The 26,250-nt window shown below is 45.7% G+C and overlaps 1 protein-coding gene across 1 annotated transcript in view; it reads right to left on the reverse strand.

The window, feature by feature from the left end:
• Positions 1-6,435: 6,435 nt before the first annotated feature.
• PLEKHD1 (pleckstrin homology and coiled-coil domain containing D1) overlaps positions 6,436-26,250 on the reverse strand; it is a 48,779-nt gene continuing 28,964 nt past the window's right edge. Inside the window, 9 exon segments of the mRNA XM_015413302.1 lie at positions 6,436-6,590; positions 9,053-9,166; positions 9,169-9,186; positions 13,328-13,472; positions 15,155-15,287; positions 15,922-16,100; positions 17,349-17,442; positions 23,232-23,326; positions 25,493-25,545. Of these exon segments, the coding sequence (XP_015268788.1) occupies positions 6,436-6,590; positions 9,053-9,166; positions 9,169-9,186; positions 13,328-13,472; positions 15,155-15,287; positions 15,922-16,100; positions 17,349-17,442; positions 23,232-23,326; positions 25,493-25,545 (986 nt within the window).

Below are 26,250 nucleotides of genomic sequence, written 5' to 3' on the forward strand. Positions count from 1 at the left end.
ATTCCTGCCCAAAAATAGCCCTGAATACACTTTAGAAATGTAGATACTTTACCTGCTAGAACTCATTGTTATCCCATAAGCATAATCTCTGCTGGGTGGAGGGGGAAGACTGGAGGCTTGCTCTGAGGTTGCCTGTCATCTGAAAATGGAGACCTCTTTTTCAGAGCTGTGGCTAGCTCTGTGTTTCAGAACCAAGAGTGCCTTCCTTGGCCTGAATTTTGTGGGTCTCTGGATCAGGTTAGAAGTGGGGTGCCCCTGCTATTGGGGCTACCCAAGAGTAGAAGGCAGCGCCTCTGGCAACAGTACCTCAAGGCCCACGGGCTAAATATATCCTTCAGAATTTTTTTGTCATACAAACTGATGGGATAAACCTTTAAAAAAAACATGAACCATTTTTCTTCCATTTTCTGTTGGAATATGCTTTTGCTTTTATATTTTCTTTTGTTTCAGACTTCATTTTTGAGGGGTTATGTTCATTACCAGGGCTATTTTTGGGCAGAAACGCACAGGAATGGAGTTCCGTCTGGCTTCAGAGTTGGCCATGCCCACTACAGCCAAAACCCCTGCGTGCGTGGCTACAGAGGGAAAGCCTGGAGAGCAAACCCCCTGGTGACTTCGAGGCGGGTGGGGCAGGGAGCCCTGGAAGGATCAGGGAGGCATTTAAATGCCTCCCCATGCTTTCCCTTCCCTCCAAGGGCTAGCTTGCCTGGGCTCCCTGCAGCCGCGGGGCGCCCAGGCAAGGCATGTGGTGTGGCCTAATATGCTAATAGGTTCCTGCTGTTGGGTGTGGCCTATTATGCTAATGAGGTCCTGCTGGGCGTTTTCTACCAAAAAAGCCCTGTTCATTACTTTTCACTTTGTTTCTCTTGGGAATGCCACCATCCTTCCCCTCTGATCCTCCTCCCAACTGCACTTACTGTGCCATGGCTGACAGTTTGCTGCAGTGGCAGCAGCTAATGTAGGCAGGCAGGCAGGCAGGCAGACAGCCAAAGGGTGGGTGGAAGGAGGATTTCCCCTCCTCCCCTTCCCAGGGAGCATCGGAAACTCTGCCCAGAACACCAGAGGAACCCCGGGAGGAGGAGCGTCTCTTCCTCCTCCTACTCCATGTTGGCCTCCCTTGTCAAGCACCACCACAGCAAGCCTGGCCACCTGCTGGTGCTGCTGCCCATTGCAGAGGAAGTGCACTGGAGAGGCATTTTTCACAGCACAGTTTCTCCAAGGGATAATGGAAAATTTGGGTGGGATTCAGTTGACTGACTGATGCATACAAAACTGGTGGGATGATTAGCTGTACATAAAGCAATACTATACCAGGGCCACAGAAACACTCACATTATTAACAATGTTACTTTATTTGTTACATAACTAATTCTGCATAGTAAAAGATTTATAATAGCAATGTCCATCTGAGTACAAATTCATTGTGCTGATATTAAATAACTCCATATTTATTTTTTACTCAACACTGTCAATGGAACAGCCCAGTCTCTCTCTCCCCCCACCCCGCCGCCCATGCTATGATTGCAATTGCCATCTCTCCACCCTCGTCGCAACTCTCAGTTTCCTTTGCCACTAGGCGATGGGCAGATTGCAGCTGTGTCAGGAACAGTCAGAGGCAGAACTTAAGAGTCCAGATACAGTCATGTGTCACTCAAGTAACCTAAATGGTTAATCAGATCAGACAAGGAATGTCTCCAGTGTGACCACGGCCCAAGTCACATGTCATCACCAAACCAGGAACAGACACATGCTACTCCCTCCTCTACTTGCTGGTTCTCAGTACCCACTGCGTACTGCAAAGTCCAGATCGGGCAAACTTCTGTTACCACTGACCATAATCATAACTGGAAGGTCACTTCAAGCCATGGTTTCTGATTTGGGCATGGAGGCAAGCATGGTGCAAGAAGGAATCAGTGAGCGCAAGGGGAGGAGCCTGCAATACTTTTGTTGACGGACAAATCATGCTTTGGCCATGACTTCTCAACTGAAATATTTGACTATGAACTGTGGAGTTTTCTTGACTGTCCTGTGGCCTGATGGTATATCTCTCACATCTAGAACTCTACAGCCCCACTGCAGGCAAAACAGCCAAAGACGAATGAATTTTGTCGAATAACACCTGCATGACTAAACAGATCCCTAACAACTCATGTTTCTCCTGAGCTCTCAGGAGCTCTGACACTTCTTTTGGAACTGTGGGGGGTTTTGTGTGTGTCTTGGTTTCCTCACAGGCCACAATATGAATAGGGTGTTCTTTTTAAAGGTACTGTAATGATCTAGAAAGGAGACAGGCTCTGCAAGGCACACAGACTATATCCAACTTGGCAAGAATCTCTCTCACGCACACACATGCACACAAGCATAAACACACCCTGAATGCACTAGGCCTCAGAACTCCCCCCACCCAGGTGTGGTGACCCACACGGAGTGGAAGGAGGGAAAATAGGTAAAAGCCTTACTGGGCTTGTGATGAAATGCATTTTCTCCTAAGAGGTTGGCAAGCAGTAAACCTCCACTTGGTATTTTAATAAAAGAATTTTTTTTTTTCCTTTTCTCTGAGCAGAGAATAGCTGGGAAGGAGGAAGCCCGTCAATGGCTTTACGGACTCACCTCTTAAGAAATGCTAATGAGTCTTTGCTAGAGACAATGGGAGGACCAAGCCTCCCCCTTCTCCCCCCCCTCCAGGTAGGGAACAGATTTTGGAAGACTGTAGGCTAAAACTACAGCTTGAGCTGCGGTGGCTCAAGTGGTTAAGACACTGAACTGCAGGCTGTGGAAGGTCAGTAGTTCAGCGGTTCAAGACCCGGGTGCCGCAAGACAGGGTGAGCTCCTGTCTCTAGCTCCAGCTCCTGCCAACCTAGCAGTTCGAAAGCAAGAAATTGCAAGTAGATAAATAGGGACCACTTCGGTGGGGTTTCAATAAAAGTTTTTTTTTTCTTTTCTCTGAGCAGAGAATGGCTGGGAAGGAGGAAGCCCGTCAATGGCTTTACAGACTCACAAGAAATGCTAATGAGTCTTTGCTAGAGACAATGGGAGGACCAAGCCTCCCCCTTCTCTCCCCCCCCCTCTCCAGGTAGGGAACAGATTTTGGAAGACTGTAGGCTAGAACAGCCCCAGGGATACACTCCAAGCAGGAGGAGATGCTTCCTTGACCTGGGCTGACCAGGTCAAGTGGGAGGAGAGAGAGGTGATAAAATCTCCTTGCAACAGGAAACAGCTCTCAACAGGAAACAGGACGCACAGAGACTCTCCTCTGAGCAGGCGGCCATTGACCATGTGGCTGGCCTGAAGGGCTGAAGGATGCTGTGAGGTAATAGCAACTTTGTAGACCTGTAACTAGCTAAGCTAAAGAGCCTGTCCTAGATTTTACCATCAGAAGAAGAGTTGGTTTTATACAAGGAGTTTTGAAGCAATCACCTTCCCTTCCTCTCTCCACAACAGACACCCTGTGAGGTAGGTGGGGCAGAGAGAGTTCTGAGAGAACTGTGACTGACCCAAGGTCACCTGAATGGCTTCGTGTGGAGGAGTGGGGAATAAAACCTGGTGCTCCAGATTGGCGTCTGCCACTCTTAACCACTACACTAAGCTAGGGCATCTATAGAGAAGGGACAGAGATGGGCTAGTTTTATCACCTCTCTACTTAAAAATATGAAACTACCTAATATGAGAGCTCAGGTGATGTGGCTGCTATCAGATTCAAAGAATTCCATTACTCTTTCTGTGGCAAAATTTATAGGGGCAATAATTAAATATCAGGGAGATAATGTTAAATAAAGCTTTTATCATTTTATTTTCTGCTCAAGGTGATAATTGTAAGAGCAGTAGTAGATACACAGAGAAGGGACAGACGCTGTGCGTTTTCACCAGTTTTTTTTGTCTTTCTTGTTCAAATCTGGTGCTGTGCTAAAAGTATGCTTGTAAAGATTTTCTTTTTAATGTTGGGAGTGGTTCTCTGTACCACATAGACCTCGACCATATCAGACATGCTATTTTAAAAGGGGCTCCAGGGGAGCTGGCAAGTGGCTATTCCTCCAAGGGCACCCAGGGCAGTAAACTGCTCCTGGTGTAGCCAGGCATTAGGAAAGCAGGAGACACAAAGGCAAGGCCTCAGAGCTTAGAAGGGGAGCTGGAGATTCCAATCATCCCAGTGGGGAATCCCTAAATTGATCAGGTGGTGGCAGCGGGCTACTTGAGAGTAAATGAAAAGACCCTCCAGGGAGTTGGGAACCCCTAGGAGGGAAGGGTAGAACGGGGCCTGCAGGCTAGAGAAGGTACATTCTGCCACAGGGCTACATGCCAAACTGCCAACCCATATGTCTTAGGTTGTCTGATCAAGAACCATAACTGCATAAAATAGCTATTGTTTATAAAAGTACTGTTATCTGTTCACATTAACACAGACACCACTCCACTCTGACATACTGTATAATCCCACACTGGACACATGCTCTTCTTCAGTCAAGGAGGAACCTTGGGTTCAACATGAATATGACATCTTTAGTAGCCCCAAGGAGATTGGGAGAGAAAATTAAGCCCCTTCATGTGCTTTAAGATGAAGGCATTGCTTGTTTCTCATGGAACAACTCTGACATAAATGATCCTGCTATTCAATAGTCACTAACAACTAGAATCTATGAGTGCAGTTTAATGTCATTTTATTGTATAACCTGTAAAGCAGTTGTGTTGTTATCAAGTGCCACTAGAGGGAGCGAATGTTTCTCAAATCTCATGATAATTGCTAGAGACCTAAGATCCCTATTTCTCTGAGAGACCTATCAAACATTTTGGGTCCCGTCCCCCCATTAGATGGCACCGATGAGGAAAGAGACGAGCGACTGATGTGCCTGTGTTTCAGAAAAGTCCTGTTTTGGTTCTGCCGAGCAGCAGCACAAATATTATTCTGCTCCAGTTTCTAGTTACTGATATTAAACAATGCCAAGACAAACAAAGATCTAGTGGCTGAGCAATTCCCTGCCAATCATTTTGCATGACACAATCTGTGAAGAAGCTTGAACAATGCACTATCGAGGAAGCTGGCAAATTCTGTGCCTGCTTCCCCTTCCCCGATCAGTTTCTCTCTCGAGGTTTACGGTACTTCATTATCCTATTTCTGCAGAGGTGTGAACAATGGACTATCGATCCCTTCCCCGATCAGTTTCTCTCTCAAGGTTTACAGTACTTCATTATCCTATTTCTGCAGAGGTGGACTCAAGACCTGGGTTTACATTTGCTAGGAAGATGGCAAACCCAGAATCACCAAGGAATATTTAAGGACTCTTATTCTCTCTCTCTTCTTCTTCTTCTTCTTTCTGAAGACAAGTAGAAATTTAAGAGATTGTTTTTATCAGATGAGAACACAGATGGTTTTACACAACATTTATGCAAAGGTGAAGGATTCCTCTTCCACATTCAGCTGCAAGTGAAACTGAAATAGGAGTTCTACAGAGCATTTAATATAGCACTGTTATTCCCTCATAAAAATGCCACCCAGGGTTTGCCTTGTAATCAGATAATCCAAGCTATGTATCAGTAAACAGGGACATTGTTTGGGTTTTCTTGAGCCTCATCATGCATGCTGGGGGTGGGAAGAAGAACTCCTCAGGAGGGTTCCTAAAGTCTCCAACCACAAATCACCTTACTGGCTGTTCTGCTGCAGGGGCAGTGGGTTGCAGGCAGTCAGGCAGGAAGACTCTCCCACCTTGTATCTACTTTGATGCCTTATCTGTTCCATCATCAACCGAGGCATACTGTGAAATGTAATTCCCATGAGATATGACATGTTAAAGTCAGGCATCCTGGGAATTATATTTTCCAACATGCACCACATTTCAGTTGATGATGGAACAAGCAAGGAAATGAGGAGACAGCACTTTAAGCTTATACTATAAACACATGGGGTATAAACTCTGGTAGCATCACTAGACCACACTTGTGATGGAGCATTTCACCACACACCTGCACCCAATCAAAAATTTAAGGAAGCAGAGGAACGATACCATTTTTGTCACCATAATATTGATGACTATATGTGGTTATATGGTTAGATACCCACCACGGTAAGTTACCACTTGGTGAACAGTTATTGTTAGTCTTAAAGAACTGGTCCAAGTTAAAGTATTTGGTTCATTTTAGCACTGACTGAATAAACTTGACAAAACACCTCTTAATGGAACTAGTTGATGTGATCTGGAGTAGATGGCAAAGGAGACAAGGTATGCTGGGCAGAACAGGTCATCAGTCTCCAGGAATGGTGGCCAGCTAGCCACAATGGAGAATGGCCATCTCCTCATTCACCCTCTCCTCATTGCCTGAGAAGAAGAAAAACAGATGGTCAGCCGACATCCCAATGCTGACTTTTGTTGCAATAATATGGCTTTTGCTGAGCTTTATGATGACAAGATGAGTTCAGAAACTCTCCCTAGAGGAGGTAAGTATTCACTTTTTGTTGCCTAAGGAGGCATCTTTACGTGATGTCATGATTTGATAGATGGTTTCCCGGAAGTGCTGGTCTTGGCTCAGCTTCTTGGCAGCTTGCTTCAGCTCTTCTATGCTTTCAGCCTCTGAATACATGAATGATTGTGACTGCCGCACTGAAACAACAGAACACAATATTCACACTAGAACCAGACCTGACCCAAGGCCTACTAAAAGCATTTGTGGCATTGAACAAAGAAGCTCTCATGCCAAGTTCCATTCCACAAAGAAAGTGTAGATATCATTCAGTGCTAAGACTACAGAGTGAAGATTAGTTCATCCAGCCATATGGACACACATAAGCCCTTCAGAATCTGGATATCTTCTCAGTTTCAGTGTTAGAATCTCTAGGTGAGCCAAATGAATTCAGTAGACTCACTTTCAGGTTAAGTATTGAAGCAAAGTCTCAGGTGGCACATTTTGTGGTCACCTTTAAAGGGCAAAGATTGTAATTTTGATTTCTACTATATTTTTACCGCTATGGAGTGAATGTGCATATGGAGAGATACAATTTGGATTTCCTTTCTCATACGGTTGCCAGGCCTGGTCTGGCAACCAGTAGAAGACCAGGATGGAGGAATGGAAGGGGCTGTAAGTGAAAGCTTGACGTCCCTTCTGGAAAAACCTGGAAGTGATATCTGTCCTCTCTAGGAATAATCAAAAATTCTATGGCCACATCATCTCTGACAGTGTTTTTTCCTCTTTTTTGCCTTTCTCCTGCTGGCCACTGGAGTGGGCACATAGGAACCCTACTCCTCAGGCATTAAAATGTCTTATGCAAGCTCTGTTTGAAGCAACCAATCAAGGGAGTGCTCTAGTGTGATTAGTAACATATTCTTTCAAAACTTTTAATCGGTCTGAAGAAGAAGTAGCTAACATAAGACCTGTGGTGTTCCCCCCATGCAGCATGCTAATTTCCCACTTACCACCCTTTATGCCAGTGACATGAAACTGGGTGTGAGTCAGAGGTCATTTCGGGGGGATCGCGAGGGATCGCAGTTCCCCCGGGTGAGGTACGGGGGCGGGGCACATGACGAAGCCCCACCCCCTGCTTCCTGCCGCCCCGCTTCCGGCCCTCATTCAGCCAGGAGGAGGCAGAAGAAGAGGGAGGGTAAGTTGCTTCCTCCTTGCCTCTCCCCACCCCTGCCTGCCTGGGGCCAGGGAGGGCCTTCGCGGGGCTTCCTTGTACTCCCGCTGGCCTTGCAGGTCCACCGCCAGGCCCCTCATGGGGCTTGGCAGTGGAGCTGCAAGGCCGTCGGCAGCGGCCGGGACCGTTGGGGGCGGGGTGTGTGGCCTTATGACACACTTCCGGTGATGTCAGGGGGTGTGCCATATGTTAATGAGTTATGCTAATGAGTTCCCCTAGCTCTTTTTCTACGAAATGACCCCTGGTGTGAGTCATTATAAGGTGGCCACACAGAACTTGAGGGAAACCTTGTTTGGGTTTGATGTGATCAGCTAGGGCTGCCAGGTCCACTAGAAACACTGGCAGGGGGATGGGGGGAACATTCTGGGAGCCGGAAGCATTGTCACGCAATGTGCCTACGTCACCCAGAAGTGACATAGGCACATTGGTGATGACGCCTTGGTGTTTGGGCAAAACTGTATGGTAAAATCAGCCTCAAACCACACAGTTTTGCCTAAAAAGCAGACCGTCACCGACATGCCTACATTAGTTCTGGGTGGGCAGGAGCCCACAAAACCAGGGAATCTCCCACCTCCAACGGGGGAATGACAACCCTGTGATCAGCTCATTACACAGTCATACTCAGCATAGACTGAGCTGGTTCAACTTTAAAAACAAGAGCTCTCATAAAATCAATCTAGGCCCATATAGGCCTCTAATTCAGGCCCCCCCAGCAAAGTGACCTCTCATTGCTAGATAAGGGGACATGTGGCTTTTAACACATAAAGACAGTTAGTTAGGAGTTTTATCTGGTTTTAATGTGTGATGTTTTAAGTATTATCTGTAAACTGCCTTGAAAGAAGAAGAAAGTTGGGGTACAAATATTTTAATGAATAAACAAATGTTCACTGAGGTCCCAGCTGTTTGCTATGTTGGGTTTCCCGAAACCTGCTTAACCTTAAAAAGTAGCCAGACTGGAAAAATAACAATGGACAGAATTGGTCACAAGTCCATCTTACAAGAAGATACAAGGAACGCATGGCAAAGGGCAATTGCAACATTCTCCTGTTAAATGAAAAGCTCTCCGTTTATGCCAATAAAGGTATTGTATTTATATTTGTAAAAGCCCTCCAACAGGCAACATCTCCCTGTTTGTTTTTTCCTGTTTGTTTTTCAAAACTGAGGGTGTTCATTTTCACTATAGTATCTGGAAGCACAAACTACATGTTATCAGATTGCATCTCTTGAGGGGAGAGGGAGACTAGGATCAAGGCTCCAACACTGAAGTGGGGAAAAGAGGGTTAACACTGATGGGAATTAATCCCCAGGGCTACTATGGGCTTCAGTAGAGAGAGAGAGAGAGAGAGAGAAAAAAGATGATATGGTGCCTATTGTTTTAACCTAGTGAGATTAATATCCAGTTGTGGGGAGGGGATTTCTATTGGGACCTACGGTCATTCCAAGCATTGCTGGATCTTCTGCGGTGAAATCGGCAGCTCTTTATTCTGCGGGTGGCAGCCTTTTGGAGGTACACGGAGTTCTTCATGATCTCTGGCATCTTGAAAAAAAACATTCCTCAAAGAATTCTACAGGAAGGGAAGAAGAAGAAGAAGTTGAATTTATACCCCACCCTTCACTTGGAGTCTCAGAGCGGCTTACAAACTCCTTTCCCTTCCCCTCCCCACAACATACACCCTGTGAGTTGGGTGGGGCTGAGAGAACTCTGACACAAACTGCTCTTTTTCAAGGACAGCTGTGCCAGAGCTTGTGACTGACCCAAGGTCACATCAGCAGGTGCAAGTGGAGGAGTTGGGGAATCAAACCCGGTTCTCCCAGATTAGAGTCTGCACACTTAACCACTACACCAAACTGGCTCTCCAGTTAACACTGTTTCTTGGGCATGCCAGTTTCCCCTTGAGCCAACATAAAATTTTTTGCAGAGATTTTAAACTTGGAAAGATTCTAGACCTTAATATTTTGAACATTTCAAAATTCTATTTCAATCATCTGAAAGGTGAATTTTTAATCCAATAATGTTAAATACAAACCACAAGACTTAGTCATTTACGTCTTGTCCATGTGTCTGAGGTCCCTAAATCCCATGCAGGCATAACTGAGAATGCGGGGGAGGTGGGGAGAATGCAGAACACACATGTGAACCTTTGCAACCTACTTTGAGCCAGGACAGTGCACCTGAGAATTTTGCACCCCCAATTTTGCAGTTTAGTTTTAACATAAAAAAAAGGAAGTTGCCTTCAAGGACATCACTGCATCACAGTCAAAGTCATTTTGCAGTACTCTAGAAAAAGAACACCAGGGTAATCAGCAACAAAATTCACTAAGCCAGGTGCCAGACAACACTTTCTTTGGCATCAGGATTCAGTTTCTTTGAACAAACACATAGAGCCCTACTTCCAGAGGATGAAGTGAAAGCCAGGTTTGCCACTGTATGAAGAGCCATCTCTCAGAAAATCCCTTCATCAGCAAACATTCTCGGCTAGGGGAGTTTGCCTAGTCCTTTATGTTCTGCTGATCACCCGTTAAGTGGCTCTTGGAGGTTTCTGGAACAGAATTTCCCTGGGGCAGAAACTCTCTTTAAAAGGAATATTAAAAAAACCTCTTTTGCAAGATAGCTTTGACATATCAGGAGAAAAGGAATGGATTCAGAATTTAATTGGACTCTTAACATGGCAGGGCTGAACTCCAGAACTTGTTTTGAATGGGATGGCTCATACCTAGAACATGTAGAGTAATAGGAAAGTTCCTCTGAACATGTGCAGAATGCTCTCATCACACATGCTTTGGCTTTCCTGTATAAATCTCTCAAGGAACAAAGCAATGTCAATTCCCACTTTACCTAAGTTACCTTCTGCTGTATTTGATCTTTTTCTTCCCTTTACAAAATCTTACCAGTTCCATCATCTGCTGTTTCTGGATCTTACTCTCCTGCCTCTTTACCTCTATCCTCATAAATTTTTACTTGTATTTCTGATATCCCTTCTCAAAGTGGCTTTCTGTAGTCTACTGTTATTCAAATATACCAGTATTTTGTGACAAAAAAAATCACATTATTTGGACCTCCAACTCTCTGCTCTGACATGTATTTCCTTTCCTACAATTATGGAGAAAGTACATGTTTATATTGTGCATCAAAATCCAATAATAATCCAAGAATAAATCCAAACTGTATCCCATGGAAGCTGAAATTCTGTGAAAGTAAACTCAAATTTTGTGAAAACAAATCCAAATACAGGTAAGTGCATTTTGCACAAAATGCACTATTTGTATACATTATGTTGAACACAGCATTTGGGTTTACAATATACAAGATGTGTTGTCAGAAAGAGAACTATTGTCAAACTAGGGTTAGTAAAGGTAGTAAGGGCAGGTGAAGGGATGTGTAGTGTATCCAAGTTTACATAAAGCAAAGGAGCCCCCAAATACTGGCCTTTTGCAGATACCTCCGCCATGTTTTTCAAGAATAGTTCCAAAACTATGAGGACCAGAAGCTTCATTCTTTTAAAAGGAAAGCTTCTTTGTTCAGGATTCTGCCCAGTATATAAGATACTACATAAAACTGAACACAGAGAGAATTGCAAACAAATATCTCCTCTTACTTCATTCCTTCAACTGAAAGCAAGCTGACAAGATCAGAACATGATCAATAACATTACAGAAAAGCTTATAGAAACTGGCTGGATCCTGCTCAGCTCCCCTCCTTGAAGTATTTTTGTCACCAGTAAATGCTCCCCGAAACTGCTGGAAGGAACTGGATGCCATCCCATGAGTAGGTCTAAGTCTGCAGAGCCACAATGGCCTTGAACTGAAATCTCTTCTTGGCCTCCTCTTGGCCTGTAAAAAGAAGCTTGTTCTCTTTGAGTTGCCTCCCTTGAGCAGCTGCAGGCAAAGCAGATGTAATGATGGCAGGGCAGGGAGAATTCATACACATTTAACGCATAGTGGCTGAGTAGTAGAGCATTTGCTTTGCAGACTAGAAGGTCCAGGTTCAATCCCCAGCATCTCCAGTTAAAAAAAGAATCTGTTTGCGATGTGAAAGGTCTGAGACTTTGGAGAGCTGCTGCCAGTCAAAATAGACAATATAGAACTTGATCGGACAATGGCCTGAGTCGCTTCAAGGCAGCTTCATATATATATATATATTTATACACATGCCTACCCATTAATGTTTAAAGTAGGGAAGGTGTATTATTTTAATAAAACTAGAGCATGCAGGCAGGAGAACCTGAACCCTGATCTCTTTCCTCGATTTGCCTCATGCACTCTCCATTCCTTTCAGCAGCAAGCCTCTGAATGCCAGGGCCAGGACCAATGGCCTGAGTCGCTTCAAGGCAGCAAGCCTCTGAATGCCAGGGCCAGGACGCCACGTCAGGGGAATGCCTTGGCCTTGGTGCTCTGGTTCTTGGTCCTCCAGGGCAACTGTGAATCAGGATGCTGAACCCCCTGGTGTGACCCAGCAGGGCTCATATGTTCTTCTCTTCCAGCCCAGCATAGGTGACAGGCTAGAAAATCAATGCCGAAAGCACCAGAGCTCAGTGAAGTGGAGTGTGTAGGCAAAGCTTTAGCTCCTCTTGACCACACAGTCCCCTTCCTGAAACTCCCATTTAGATATGACCTGTTAGATAAATATATGTGAATCCCCTATCATTACAGGAAGGCCCTGTGAGCCAACCAGTTTCTAAGAGGTGTGGAGCTGTCAAAGCTCTGGTTCTCTTGGGGCCTTCTATTCTTTCTAACACAAACAATGTGTAAATGATGTCATCTTCCTATGTCTCATCACCCTCACTTCATGCTAGCAGGTAAACACACAGCAGGATGATGTCATGTCACACAGACAATGGGTATTAGAAATTAAGAACCGAGATCAAAGGCACATGAACCAGGGGCAGCAGATCTGTCTCTCTTATGGCATTTAATTCGGGCTATGACTGAAATGGGAATGGGGTGGGAAGCCTGAACAAGAAACCCTAGCCTTCCCTCATTGCTCCCCTCGGACTGCAAGCCCAGACAGAGCAGAAAAGCCACAACTCTCCCTCCACTGTAATGGTCTTCTCTGAGCAGCTGAGGCTCAGTCAGGAAAGTGATATGTAGGAGGAAGGAGGTGGATTTGTGCTTTGATGCTTCAAAAGATCCCCAGAAGAAAAGCAAGCCAATACTGGAAACATCTCAAAAAATATAGGAATGATTAATTAGAATATGGGCCCAACAACCATTTTGTGAGAGCTACTTCTGAGCAGCTACTTCTGAGTAATGAAAAAATATCCTACTTCTCCGACCCAATGGCATGATACCAAGTTTTGTTCCATCCAAGAAGCTGATAGGAAGCTATCAGCTAACAGCATAGAGAAAAATCCTATGAAATAAACGCTTAAAACAATTCTTTTCATGCTCTTCCTCTGGGTCTTCTAAAGGGGCTGCATGAGCTACTCTGCAGCTGCCAGCAATCTGCCAGTAGCTCATGAGCTATCCAGACACCCCTGGTATTAGAACTGTCTTTACTCTTGTGTGATATAAAATGCCATAGCAGCAAGCAACATCCTTGAGGAATTGAGGACTCAGCTAACTGGCTTGCAAGGTCCAATTTCTGCCGCTACATCCCTAATGACGGGCATCTGCTTCCAGTTGCTGATCTTGTTTCAGGCAATGGCTGAAACGGTGGAGTCCACTCACCAGCAGTGCAGAAAACAAGATTAATCATTGCTCACTTACTTTTCAGATTGCTGACATCCGCTTTCATTTTTTCTTCCTTCTCTTTGTTCCGATACAGACAATTCAGGCCTTGCTCAAGACTCTGCAGGGCCTCTTCAGCCTCCTGCAGGCGTTTCTCCAGGTCCATGCGCACCTTCACTTCTGCCTGAGCAGGAAGGAAATTGGGCAGTCCACAACCAACCAAAGAAACCAGGAAAAGTCCCTCCCAAAGACAAAACAAAATGCAGGATGTGTTACAGTGGCTGACACTGTTGTGGAGCAGCATGGAATCAAAATCCTTAGGGAATTGAAAAGGTACACAATTGTTGTAACCAGTTAAGAGGCACAGATAGGCCATACCTGTTGGTGCTTTGTGGCATTTAGGTGCTTTCTAGCATTTAGGATTCTTAAACTGCCCAGAAAACCATGGCCCAGATCACACAACAAACAGCAAGTAGGTGCCTCAATTTTCCTTGTGTTCCCCTTTCCCTTGTACTCTCTTTTGATCCTTGGAAAGATGATTCCAGGATTGTGGGACCCATGTGGATAAAAATCCATGCAAGTCAGGGGGGCTGCAATGAGGAGGGACGAGGACAAAATCACCCCACTTCCCTCCTGTTTATTTAATATATTTGCTTACTATATTTATAGTCCACCTTTCTTAGTCAGATTCAAGGCAGATGACACAGTGCAAAAAAAAAGCAATCCAGTAGCATCAGACATATAATAAGAAATGCAATGGGACAAATTAGAAACAGTGCAGAGAAAGAATCATCTATGATACATCAAACAGTGCAGAAAAAATGGGATTACAAAAGTAGAAAACCATGTACTAAGAGCAGGATAATACACACAATAAGCAGGTGATACATATAATAAACAGAAACACAGACTATAAAAACACCTAGAACCATTCTGCCATTCTATAGTCCTATTCCTTTTACAAAAATGTCCACCTGAACAACTCAGTTTTGCATATTTTGCAGAACAGGAGTGTGGGAGTCTTCCTTATCGTCTCAGGCAGGCCATTCCACAAGGTGGGAGCCACAACTGAGAATGCTTGTTTATGGGCAGTTGTTGATGTTAACCCATTTTGTACAATGGTACTTTCAGAAAGCTCCACTAATGGAAGAGGATAAGTTAATCCCTTGCCTCCTCCTCACTGCAGCCACCAACTCTGCATAATGAAGGGTGGGGGTGGGTGGTTCTCAGCCACCTTGTTCTGTCACCTTTTCTTCTGTGCAGCCATCAGAGAGAAGCTGGTCGTGTCTCCCTTGGCCTGATCTCTGGCCCCTCTTAAGGGGTCCTGGAAAGCTGCACAGTTCCTAGCCATTTTTGGTCTCTTGTGATGACCTCCCCCCCTCTCTTTTAGAGGTAAAAAATATTGGCTAGCTACATGGCTACTTCCCAGCCCTCCACCCCTGTGAACCATCCTGGGATGTTGGGGCACTGGCATCCCTTTAAAGGGGCAGGTGCTTCATGGTGCTTGACAGTCAACTTTGGAAAACAGTGAGAGAACAGTAGCCTCTATTTATGAACTCAAATTAGGTGTGGCAAGTATGAGCTAATGGGAGAGAGAGGAGAGAGCGATTCCTTGTCCTTTCCACTCACCACTACAGCCTTGTGACCCACACGCCCAGAATCAACTTTCCCCATTTGGAAAGGACTGCTGGGGGATGGAAGCAAGGGGAAGATCCTAAATCCTTGCATTCACACACCACAGCACCCATCTATTCTGTGTAATTTTTACAGAGAAATTAGAAGGTATCTCCAGCTGTGGGAGAGAGATAAAGGAGGTGAGGTTGCGTGGGGAGCCCAGTGCAGACGCTGATTACTGGCCACCAGTACCTTGAGGTCTTTCTCAGTCTGTTGCTTCTCAGCGGTCAGCTCAGACAATGAGGTCTGCAAGGCCCGTGACTGAGAAGAATAGAACTCCCGCTCCTCCTCTAGTGCTTGGGAACGCTCCTCGTTCTCCTTCATTCTGCAAATAAAAACAGAAAAGAGAGTCAGCTCTCAATCTAGCCTTCTGTTACCACAATCTCGGAACCCAGAGATTGTCTTTACACCATTAAACATATGTTGAAGAAGTAAACTTGGCAGCTGTGATTCTGTCCCTGGTCCCCTGCCTGCTGTAAAAAAACAGAACTTTAGGTGTGCTGAAGAGCGAGTAGACAGCAGGAGGAACACCCATAGGGTTGTCAGCCTTCAGGTGGGACCTGGATATCCCCAGGAATTACAATTGATCTCCAGACTACAGTCATCAACCCCCCCCCCCCCCCGGCCGCAATGGCTGCTTCAGAGGGCAGCCTCAGTGGCATTGTACCCCACAGAGGTTCTTCCCCTCCCCAGCCTCCACCCCCAAATCCCTAAAAAATTCCCAACCTGCAGTTGGCAAACTCTATGACAGCTGCTGTGCCTCTGATTTCATCAGAGAACATAAACGGTGTACGACTGGACCTTATGCCCTGGGAGCAGAAGGGGAAGCTGAGAAAGATCTGCATCCACAAGCACCATTGTGTTTGCTGTCCAGACCACTTAACCTGTAGTTTCAAGCCATAGGTTTGCAATATGACACCTCTGTCTGGAATATCACTATCACCTCTCCCCTTTCTCACCTTTTCTCGGCCAGGAGTTTCTCCTCTAGTAGCTGGTGCATTTTCTCCTCAATCTGGTGCAGGTTGCTCTGCAGGCATCCAGTAGCATCGGGCTGCTCCCCAACGTTGGTCTGGGGCTGCAAGTGGCTCTTCTTCTCTTCCAGCATTTCCAGGGTTCGCTGCTTTTCCAGGGAAAGTTCCTTGTGGCCACATAAACAGTCAGTGGTCAAGCTCCTTCCCAGCCTTGCACACACTTCAAGCAAACCTTTTGTTTATTCAATTGTGTTTATCTAGCGTTGCCATTTTCCCCCCTATCAGGGCTCCTCAGCCTTTAACATCTTCCTATCAAACAAAAATTAAGGGGGGAGGGGAACTTTAGCTGTTTAATTTCTGTCGGTCACACAGCTGTTTAAGGCATAAATGCCCAGTCAAGGGGAAAAAGTTGGCAGCCCTTGCACTTAAATAATGCAAGAATAATATCATGAAAACAAAATCAAATGGAAGCAATCATTCTGAGACAGAGCAAGGCAATAATTCTTTGAAAGTACCCACAAACTTTAAACTTTATCTCCCCAAATGGCAATTCCACAGGTCAGTAAAAATCCTTAGGTTTGCTCACTTTTTAAAAAATTGTAGGGCTTCAGCACATTAGCTGCCCAAATAGCCCAGCTCAGTCTGGGCTCATCAAAGCTTAGGAGCTAAGCAGGGTTGGCCACCTTCAGTGCTTGGATGGGACACCACCAAGGAACGCTGGGGGTTGCTATGCAGAGGAAGGCAATGGCAAGCCACCTCTGTTCGTCTTTTGCCTGGAATGCCCCATGGATGGCATTGCTGTGAGTCACTTGCAACTCAACAGCATGTTCTTCTTCTGCACATCATTTCTGCCTTTTGAATCCACCTCTAAACAGCTGTTTAAGTTTTCACAAGTGGAGATGTAGTGATGGGAAAAGATTCATTGGATGTTCCAGGCAAAGAAAGAATGCTAGAAAGAAAGATAGCAACCAAGACCATAGCAGATTCTAATCTTACAAAAAAGGCAGGGGGGACATTGATAAATAAGAGTTTTTGGAAAATAATCCCAAGCATCCATTTTACAAGGAGCAGAAGAAAGAAAAAAGTCAACAAGACATGCCCCTCATGCTCCCTGCCATAAATGGAACTCTGGCATGCAGGAAAATCATGACTTTTTATCCTTAAGAGTTCTAAAGTTTTCAGTTCTCATTCTGTATACAAGAGTTCGTTCTTTAACTGTGTCCAGGTCATAAAGGTTGCCAATCAAGAGGAAAAAGATCAGACACCTACTTCCAGTGTTTTCTGTAACGCATCTGTCAGACTTTGAAGCCCTTTCTTCTCTTCCTCCACTCCTTTAGGAGTTCATTCTTTAACTGTGTCCATAGACACCAGGTCATAAAGGTTGCCAATCAAGAGGAAAAAGATCAGACACCTACTTCCAGTGTTTTCTGTAACGCATCTGTCAGACTTTGAAGCCCTTTCTTCTCTTCCTCCACTCCTTTGAGAGACCGTGCTGTCATTTCCAGTTCTCTGTGAGACAACCAGTTAAATGCAGTTGGTAGATGAATACTGAGTAAAACCTCCATGTTTGCATTAGTATTAATGTGGCTCCCTATCTTCAGGCAGGATTTCTATTCCTAGGATACCTGCATGGCATGCACAAATGTCAGTGTTTAATAAAACAACAGGAATTGAATTTTTGCCTTACACACTAGGGATGGGCACAAACTGGCTGACAAACTAAAGTTTGTCACAAATTTTGGGTGGTTCGTGAACTAATGTTCACAAACTGAAGAACTGCCACAAACTTTCCACTAACTTTCAGCCCCTGGGGCTGCCTGTCTAAGAAAGCTCCTTTAAACAGCTGAGCTGTGCAGAACAGGCTGCCCCTGCGGCTCAGCTGTTCTGATTTAAACAGCTGGGCCATGGGGGCTCCTGTGGCTCAGTTGTTTAGATTGGAAATAGCTGAGCCACGGTGGCAGCCTGCTCCAAAAATAACTGAGCTGTGGGAGCAGGCTGCCCCCGCGGCTCAGCTGTTTTGTGCATGAACCTCATGAACCCGGTTTGGTTTGTATGGGAGCTGAATGAATTCATGGGGTTCGTGGTTCAGTTCCTGGTTCACCCACAAGCCAGGAACTGAACCACATTTTTGTGGTTCATGCCCATCCCTATTACATACCACCCTGCTAGAAATAAAAATTACCCATGGAACTTACAGTAAGATGAAATCATGTGTCCACTGTCAAGTACTGTAATGGTTACTTGGCAATCATCCCTGTTCATTATCACTATTAACCTGGTTGGCTTCTCCCACTGTGTAAATGACGGGTTTTTCAGCAGTAGCCCCTCACCTGTGGGAAGCCCTTCCCCTCAATTTGTGCCTACCCTACTTTGTCTTAGGCACTGGGCCAAAACAGCTCTTTTAACCCAGTCATTTAATTAAAGGTTGATCTTCTAACAAGTCTGCTTATAGCCTGGGTATTATTTTTTATATAAGTTTTAAGCTGCACATTGTGCTCTAGCTGGGTTTTAATTAACAATTTCTGGTGTTGTATTTATTTATTATGTTTTATTTTATAAGCTGCTTTTGGCAGGTTCCCTGGAGAGGTGGCAGAGAAAATTTTTAAATAAATAAGAAATAATCACCCCATTTCCTTCCAGGAGGAATGAGAGAAAACGCTACCCTCTTGTCTACCCCAGATTCTGGCCCCCACTGCCTTGCAATGAGACTCTGTTGCCATCCCGTAACAGCCCGGCTATCACCAGAAAGGCCAGCCTAGGAAGCCTGTCTGCTCCTCTTCCCTGCTCTGTTCTCCACTCTCATCAGCTCTTCAGTTGTGAGAAAAAGCAACATTCTAGTAAATATCAGGCAGCTTCCTCTAGTGCTGCTTGTTTGTGGTATATTCTACAGTAGTAAAAAGGGCTACAAAATTATTTTCAAAGGAATATGAGTTGTTCCATCTCACTGCTCATGCATGCAGAACTGAAACACAAAGATACACTAGCTGTTTCCATCTGTGCTGAAAATGCATGAAAAGAAGGTGTTCCTAAATGGGTATAATTCTCTTGAAAAATAGTGTGGGAGGGGGACTAAAACTATGCTTGAGATAGAACACGTCAATTCATAGGTGACACCAAAATCTTAGGAAGACTGATATGTGATTGTAAATCCATCTTCCTATATAGCCATCAGTTCATTTAGAAACCTGATAGAAGCACATTTAATTGAAAGTGGCTTTCACCTGTGCACAGCAAGCAGGAGAGAAGCTCAGAAGCAAAGGGACACATATGAATTTGGCCCTAGAAACTGCACTTTATGTTGTAACTATCAAGCACCTTATTGCTCCTGTAGGTTAAAATGTGGTGCAGATGCAGCAGGATGTGTGGTAGGAAACACAAAGATCTTTCCCTTCCTTTTCCTTCATTTCTGTCTCTAATGTGAAGACAAACTTTAGACATGCATGAACTCCAGCATCAGAACATGATGTACCCATCCCTCAAGAGCTGGCCTGAAATAGAACACATCAATTCATAGGTGACACCAAAATCTCAGGAAGACTGATATGTGATTGTAAATCCATCTTCCTGTATAGCCATCAGTTCATTTAGAAACCTGATAGAAGCACATTTAATTGAAAGTGGCTTTCACCTGTGCACAGCAAGCAGGAGAGAAGCCCAGAAGCAAAGGGACACATATGAATTTGGCCCTAGAAACTGCACTTTATGTTGTAACTATCAAGCACCTTATTGCTCCTGTAGGTTAAAATGTGGTGCAGATGCAGCAGGATGTGTGGTAGGAAACACAAAGATCTTTCCCTTCCTTTTCCTTCATTTCTGTCTCTAATGTGAAGACAAACTTTAGACATGCATGAACTCCAGCATCAGAACATGATGTACCCATCCCTCAAGAGCTGGCCTTCAAATGTTTCTCATTTTAGACATGAACAGGGGAGACATATACTAGAAACATATACCCACTCTATACCAGTTAAACTTAGCTTCCCTAAAGAATTCTGGGAATTGCAATTCAATGAGAATGTTGAGAATTGTATCAGAAACCACTATCCTGCCTCACTATTTTGATGCCAAATGCCAAAAAAGTACAGAAAAGAATAAATATCATGGGAAACCTGAGATACTTTTCTCCCCTTTTCTCTGGCTCTATGTGTCCTTCCTAGGACATGTGGAGCCAGAGAAAAAAAGGCAACCCTCTCCCGCCACTACCTTTTCCACTGGCAAAAGCAGGGTGGGAGGGAAACCAGAAATCCCTTCTCCTCCTTTACAGCACCCCCTCACAGTGCATAGTGAACATGCACTTGTTAAGGCAAGTTCCCCTGATGGTTGAATGCAAATCTGATCATTGGTCATGCACCCGTGACCTGACACGTTTTGGGTTTATCCTGTAGTTTGGCCCGTAGTCTGTAGTGTAGATTTGCCTGGACAGCACAGAGGGAGGAAGCACAAAGCAATCTTCCCCCACCCCCTATTCTTATGTGTCTTCAGCACATCCTCAAATCTATTCCAAGACAAAAGCTTTCAGATTAGGGAGTGTGAAGTCAGTAAAGCCAAGCTAAAACTTTTGCATTACTTCAGTAAAGCCAAGCTAAGTTTTGGATTACTTCAGTCCACTCAGCCTGGAGGAGGCTGACAAATTACTTTCAGCTGTTCGCCCGACCACCTGCAGCCTCCACCTGTGCCCATCATGGCTAATTTAAGCTGGCCATGATGGGTTGCGAGGTGCACTAAGGGAAATCACCAAGTCTCTCATTGAGGGACTGTTCCCTAGTGCACCTAAAGGAGGCAGTGGTCCGCCCTCTCTTAAAAAACCATCTTTGGACCCGGCCGAATAAGCTAACTATTGGCCGGTATTCAATTTGCCCTCTTTGGGCAAACTGATTGAGAGGGTGGTGGCGTTTCAACTGCAGGGTTTTTTGGATGACGCCTCCATATTAGATCCCTTCCAGTCTGGCTTCTGACCAGGCCACGGGACAGAGACAGTCCTGGTCGCCCTCACAGATGATCTCCAGAGACATCTGGATCGAGGCGGTATGGCAGTGTTGTTGTTAGACCTGCTGGTGACATTCGACACAGTTGATCATCAACTACTGATCCACCGCCTCGCCAACACCAGGATTAAGGGGTTAGCCTTGCAGTGGCTCTCCTTGTTCCTTCAGGGTCGGGGGGAAAGGGTGGCCATTGGGGAACAGCTATCCGGAAGGCACCCACTTATTTGCGGAGTGCCCCAAGCAGCGGTGCTCTCCCCAATGTTATTCAACATCTATATGCGCCCCCTTGCCCAGATTGCCCGGAGGTATGGTCTGGGTTGTCACCAATATGTGGATGACACCCAGCTCTATCTGTCGTTGGACAGCCAGTCAGACTCTATTCCAGGAGATCTGGACCTGGCGTTGAAAGCCTTGGCTGGTTGGCTCAGACTGAGTCGATTGAAATTGAATCCGATGAAGATGGAGGTCCTGTGCCTGAGGTGGAGTGGGCCAAGGTTAGGGGTCCCTCTCCTGACCTTCAATGGGGCATTGCTGGTGCCAGCACTGGAGGTTAGGAGTTTGGGAGTGCTCCTGGATGCCTCCTTAATAATGGAGGCCCAGGTAGCAGCCACTGCAGTCTGCCTTTTACCACCTATGGCTGATTAAGCAGTTGGTTCCCTTCCTTGAATGCAATGATCTCACAACAGTGATCCATGCAATGGTCACCTCGAGATTGGATTACTGTAATGCTCTCTACATGGGACTGCCCTTGTCCCAAATGCGGAAGCTGCAGCTGGTGCAGAATGCAGCAGCTAGGCTGTTGTTGTGTCTTCCTGTGCGGAAACACATCCAGCCCGCCCTAAAAGCACTGCACTGGCTGCCTATAGCATACCGGATTCGGTTCAAGGTTCTGGTTATTACCTTTAAAGCCCCTCATGGCCAGGGACCTGCATACCTGAAGGACCACCTTTCCCCATATGTCCCCCAGAGAGCTATCAAGGAGGCCAGGCTAGCGACAACGAGGGCTACGGCTTTCTCAGTGGCAGCTCAACTCTGGTGGAATGAGCTCCAGGAGGAGATCAGGGCCCTGCAGGACCTATTACAGTTCTACAGGGCCTGTAAAACAGAGCTCTTCCACCAGGCCTTTGGAGCCGCCATGATCACTGCCACCACTGACATCTGACAATTATGGAAAGCGAGCCCTACCCCCTGGGGTCCCCAATTATAGTCTGACCCGAGCCCCTGAAAAAGAAAGAAAGAAAGAAAGAAAGAAAGAAAGAAAGAAAGAAAGAAAGAAAGAAAGAAAGAAAGAAAGAAAGAAAGAAAGAAAGAAAGAAAGAAGATAGTTGGGGGGGGGTGTCATGAGTTGATCTGTGTGACATCAGAGCCACTGCAATGTAGTTCTGCAATCACTGCCTGCTCATTCTTCCCCACACACCAGCTTACAATTCACATGGTTTGAGATGAATAGAGGTTGCAACAGCACCTTGGGGAAGCAAGGACACTGCCTTAGCAACACCAATTTTAACAAAAGAAATTTCTTTTCAGCTTTGCTATCTAGTCTCGTGGCTGCCTAAAGTTCACAATCCCACAACAATGTTTTCGCCAAGCTCCTCCATCCTTTATCTCTAGGAAATGCACACCCTCAGCAAAGTGAAATATATTGAAGGGGAGGAGAACATATGTCCATGTGCAAACTAGGCACAATTTATTTAAAGAAAAACCTGAAGGCCAGTCCTACTGAAGGATGGTAGCCCAATTGTCTAATCAAGGGAAAGTGTTCATGGAGAATGAACAAAGTATAAGGCACAGAGTTAATGGAGTGTGGCACACAGAGGTCATGAAAAAAACCTAGACCGCGTTCACAAGGAAAGTAGACATATTTTAAATAGGGGCCTAACCGCAGCTACTTGGGATGCAAAACTGGCAGAGAGTGGTGCACGAAAAGAGCGACAAGCATGTCTTGCACTATTCATCGCCTCCTGTACCCATGCTGCTGCTGCCTGGGCCCAAGACAGATGGCAGAGGCCATGGAGTTGGTGAGGGTGACACAGGAGAAGCTGCACCTCCCCATATACTTGTGCTGCCACCAGGCTCTAAACCAGGGTGCAGTGGTGACCACAGTGTGCCACAGGAGAAGGCAACCACACCCATTCACTCTGCCAGGCTCCAAGACAGGCTTGCAGAGCCACTTTGCACCCCAGCTTGGAGCCCTTGGAGCAGGACAGGAGCAGAGCACTTGGGGGTACCAAAATGAGCTGACCCTGACCAAGGTAGGCACCATGCAAGACACCAGTGGAAAGACCAATTTTTTTCACCTCTCTCACACTCTACCGTTTAATTTGTTCTTGCTCCCCACGCAGCTCTTGCACCACCTCCTCAAACTGCTGTTTCTCTGCCTCCAAGACTTGGTTGAGGTGCTCCAAAGCCTAAAAGGAAGGAAGAGGAAAGACAGCGCATCCAAAAGGCTACCAAGTTTCAGGCACACATATTGGAAAATGAAACGTTGGCTCAATTTGACATTTTACCAGGGCTTCAAGAAAGCAGTCCATCTTGCCCCCCCCCCCCGATTTTAAAAGCACTATACAAACATGCATCACCTTAATAAGTTTTTAAAAATAAAGACAACTTTATCAAAATGCAAACTTTCTCCAGGAGTTGGGAAATGGTGCTGAAATCATAGCAGCATGCAAGCCAGGTTCCATTTCAAACTTGTAGAGCTCAGTATTGGACAAGAAAAGCACGGCTGCCGTCTTTTATCCTGGCCACTGTGGCTTAATCTATCTACACGACAAAAGCAAGAGTCATGTGTCTTAGGCCTTTTCTGCACCAACAGCTCACTGTAGCTTACGCTGGACAATCCGAGTAGTTGAGCTTTTAAGGTCAACTTTGTATTTTCTGTTCCTCCCCTCTGCACTATTCTTTTTTCTCCAGTTTATTTTTGTGTACGCATTCTGTATCTACGACCCAAACCTGCATTTTTTGCTTAATTGTGGTTAATGTCACTTGTGACCTGTGGAGGGGGTGTCCAATTACCACTGACATGGCCAGGTGCATAAGCAAGGGATGTGGCACACTGCACCCTCCCTTTTCTCTCCTCTCCTCTCTGCTCTCCCACCCACTTTGGCTAGCTGCCGCTGGGTTACTTCAGACATGCATGACCCATAGAGGGATGCAAGCTCAGCAGCTGACTAGCTGGTGTGTCAAGACGGGTGGTGTTCCAAGAGTTTTAAAGTTAAAAAGTTAAAAGCCTCTCCCATTGCTCATTAGAAACATTCCTTTTAATACATCCGAGTCCAAGTTGTGTGCACATTAGCTTTAGGGAAAGGCAAAGATCCCTCCCTAGGGTCCAATGTGTGAAGGAGGGGAGGAGTGTGCCAAATGCCCCCCCCCCACTAGCTAGAAGCATTAAACGCACAGGGGACCTCCCTTGGCTGCTCCTCTACCCGCCCTCCAAGTTATGTGCAGTTTGCTTTGGGGAAGGGGGAAAAGATCCCTCCCTAAGAGGAGGGGGAGGAGTGTATCAAACGCCCCCCCTGCAAGCTTGAAACACCAAGCTCACAGAGGACCTCCCCAGGCTGCCCCCCTACCTGCCCTCAGAGCTGTGTGCTAGGTGAAAATTAAATAGAAGCAGAAATAGGGATGCAGGAACGGGTGGAGATGACTAAAGCCACGTCAAGTAGCCTGCTTGCTATTCCCTCCAAATTGGAAGCTGAAGAGCAAAAAGGTCCAGGGAAAAACCACTTTCAGATGCCCCCGGGCCATGCTGTGATGACTGCGAAGTCACCTCTGGACGGCCACAAAACAAAGCAGAATCTGGAAAGAGCCACGATGCTGGAGGGAGGTGAGAGCAGGATGTGATATGGAGGGAGAGTCTGCTTCCGACGTGGCTGTGGACAAACTGCGAGGGAACAGACAGGTGCAGAAAAGATATCCCTTCAGTGGGCCTGAAGCTAAGGCCAAGTGCCCGTCAGGCCAGATGAGAGGGCTGCCCCTTCCTTCATGCAAGGGAAGAAGCAGGTTGGTGTCTGGGTGGAAAGAAAGGGCCGTCTAGATGCTGGAAGAGACCACACAGGCAGTTGGCTGAAGCACCCTGAGACTCTCTCACAAACACAGAGTACTGGATCTGGTGCTCTGTAGACTGCCTCTTTGCTTTACTAAGAGATACGAAGATAAAGCAAATACTACAAAAATGCCATAAGTCTCCAGTGGTCTCTTCTCCAAAGTACATGGATCCAGACAGGTGCTGCCCGTGAAACTTCTCACCACTTGGGGGAGTGGGGCACAATATGTTTGGACTGAATACAGTGGGGGTACCTCAGAACAGCTTCTTGGCAAGTGTTAGCTCTGCATTCATCCAAAAACCAATGAAACAATGACCAACCCCAAGCGTGCCTCTTGCAAGTGGGCAATGAGTCCCTTTGGTTTGTCACTATGGCATCCACACCTACTGATTTCTCCAAACGTCTTGCCCCTTCACACTGAACTTCTGGTGGGGCTGGGGTGTGTGTGGGTGGATGCAATCCAGTTCCATTCTATTGTAATCTTACCCTCATACAGGTCTTCAATAATCACTTCCAGTAAAGAGAACAAACCTCTCTCTGCTCCCTTTGCAGACACAGCTCCTCTGTCTCTTCCATCAGTTTATCTGCGACAAGACATACAGGGGAGAGTGAAAGCAACCACCAGTGGAAGAAATCATTCGGGGCTGTGAGGCCTTGAGATGTGTGGGCCTTGAAAAACGCAATTTTAGCCTGTTGCAACATTCTGTGTCAATTTGAGGGTTTGCTATTATGAAATCACTTTAATGAGTTTTTGTCTTTTATGTGTCTCCTGCCAAATTAATTATAAATTATAACAATAATTTGGTCTCCAGTGCTTTCTTTCAAAGGATTTCAATGTGCATTAATGTGGTAAACCTTACAATCTTCCCATCAGGCATTACCAAATAAATTGTATGCATTTTGGTCCAACTTACATAGTAGCAACCCTTGTAGGTGCTTTCTAGAATTTAGGAGACCTGGCATTCCCTGACATGACACATGGTCAATGGAAGAGGCTGGAATGGGATGCCCAACTCCTAGCCAATCAAAACATACCTTGCCTGACAACGCATGGTAACCAGAGATTGGAACGCCTTCCCACTCTCTCGCTATTGGGTAAATGGCCATACCTGGTGGTGACCGGGGGGTGTGTGTGTATCAGGAATGATCCATATGGGAAACAGAGAGTTAGAGGAGAGTTAAGGGAATTCCTCTCTGGAAACAAAGAGTTCTTTTGGATTGACTGTTTGCTGTTAACTTCCGTGTAGGACTACAGGCAGGCTTGGATAAAAATGTCCAGTCCATTTCAT

This window comes from Gekko japonicus, unplaced genomic scaffold, assembly GCF_001447785.1.
Source record: "Gekko japonicus isolate JY-2015 unplaced genomic scaffold, Gekko_japonicus_V1.1 scaffold32, whole genome shotgun sequence".
Taxonomy (NCBI): Eukaryota; Metazoa; Chordata; class Lepidosauria; order Squamata; family Gekkonidae; genus Gekko; species Gekko japonicus.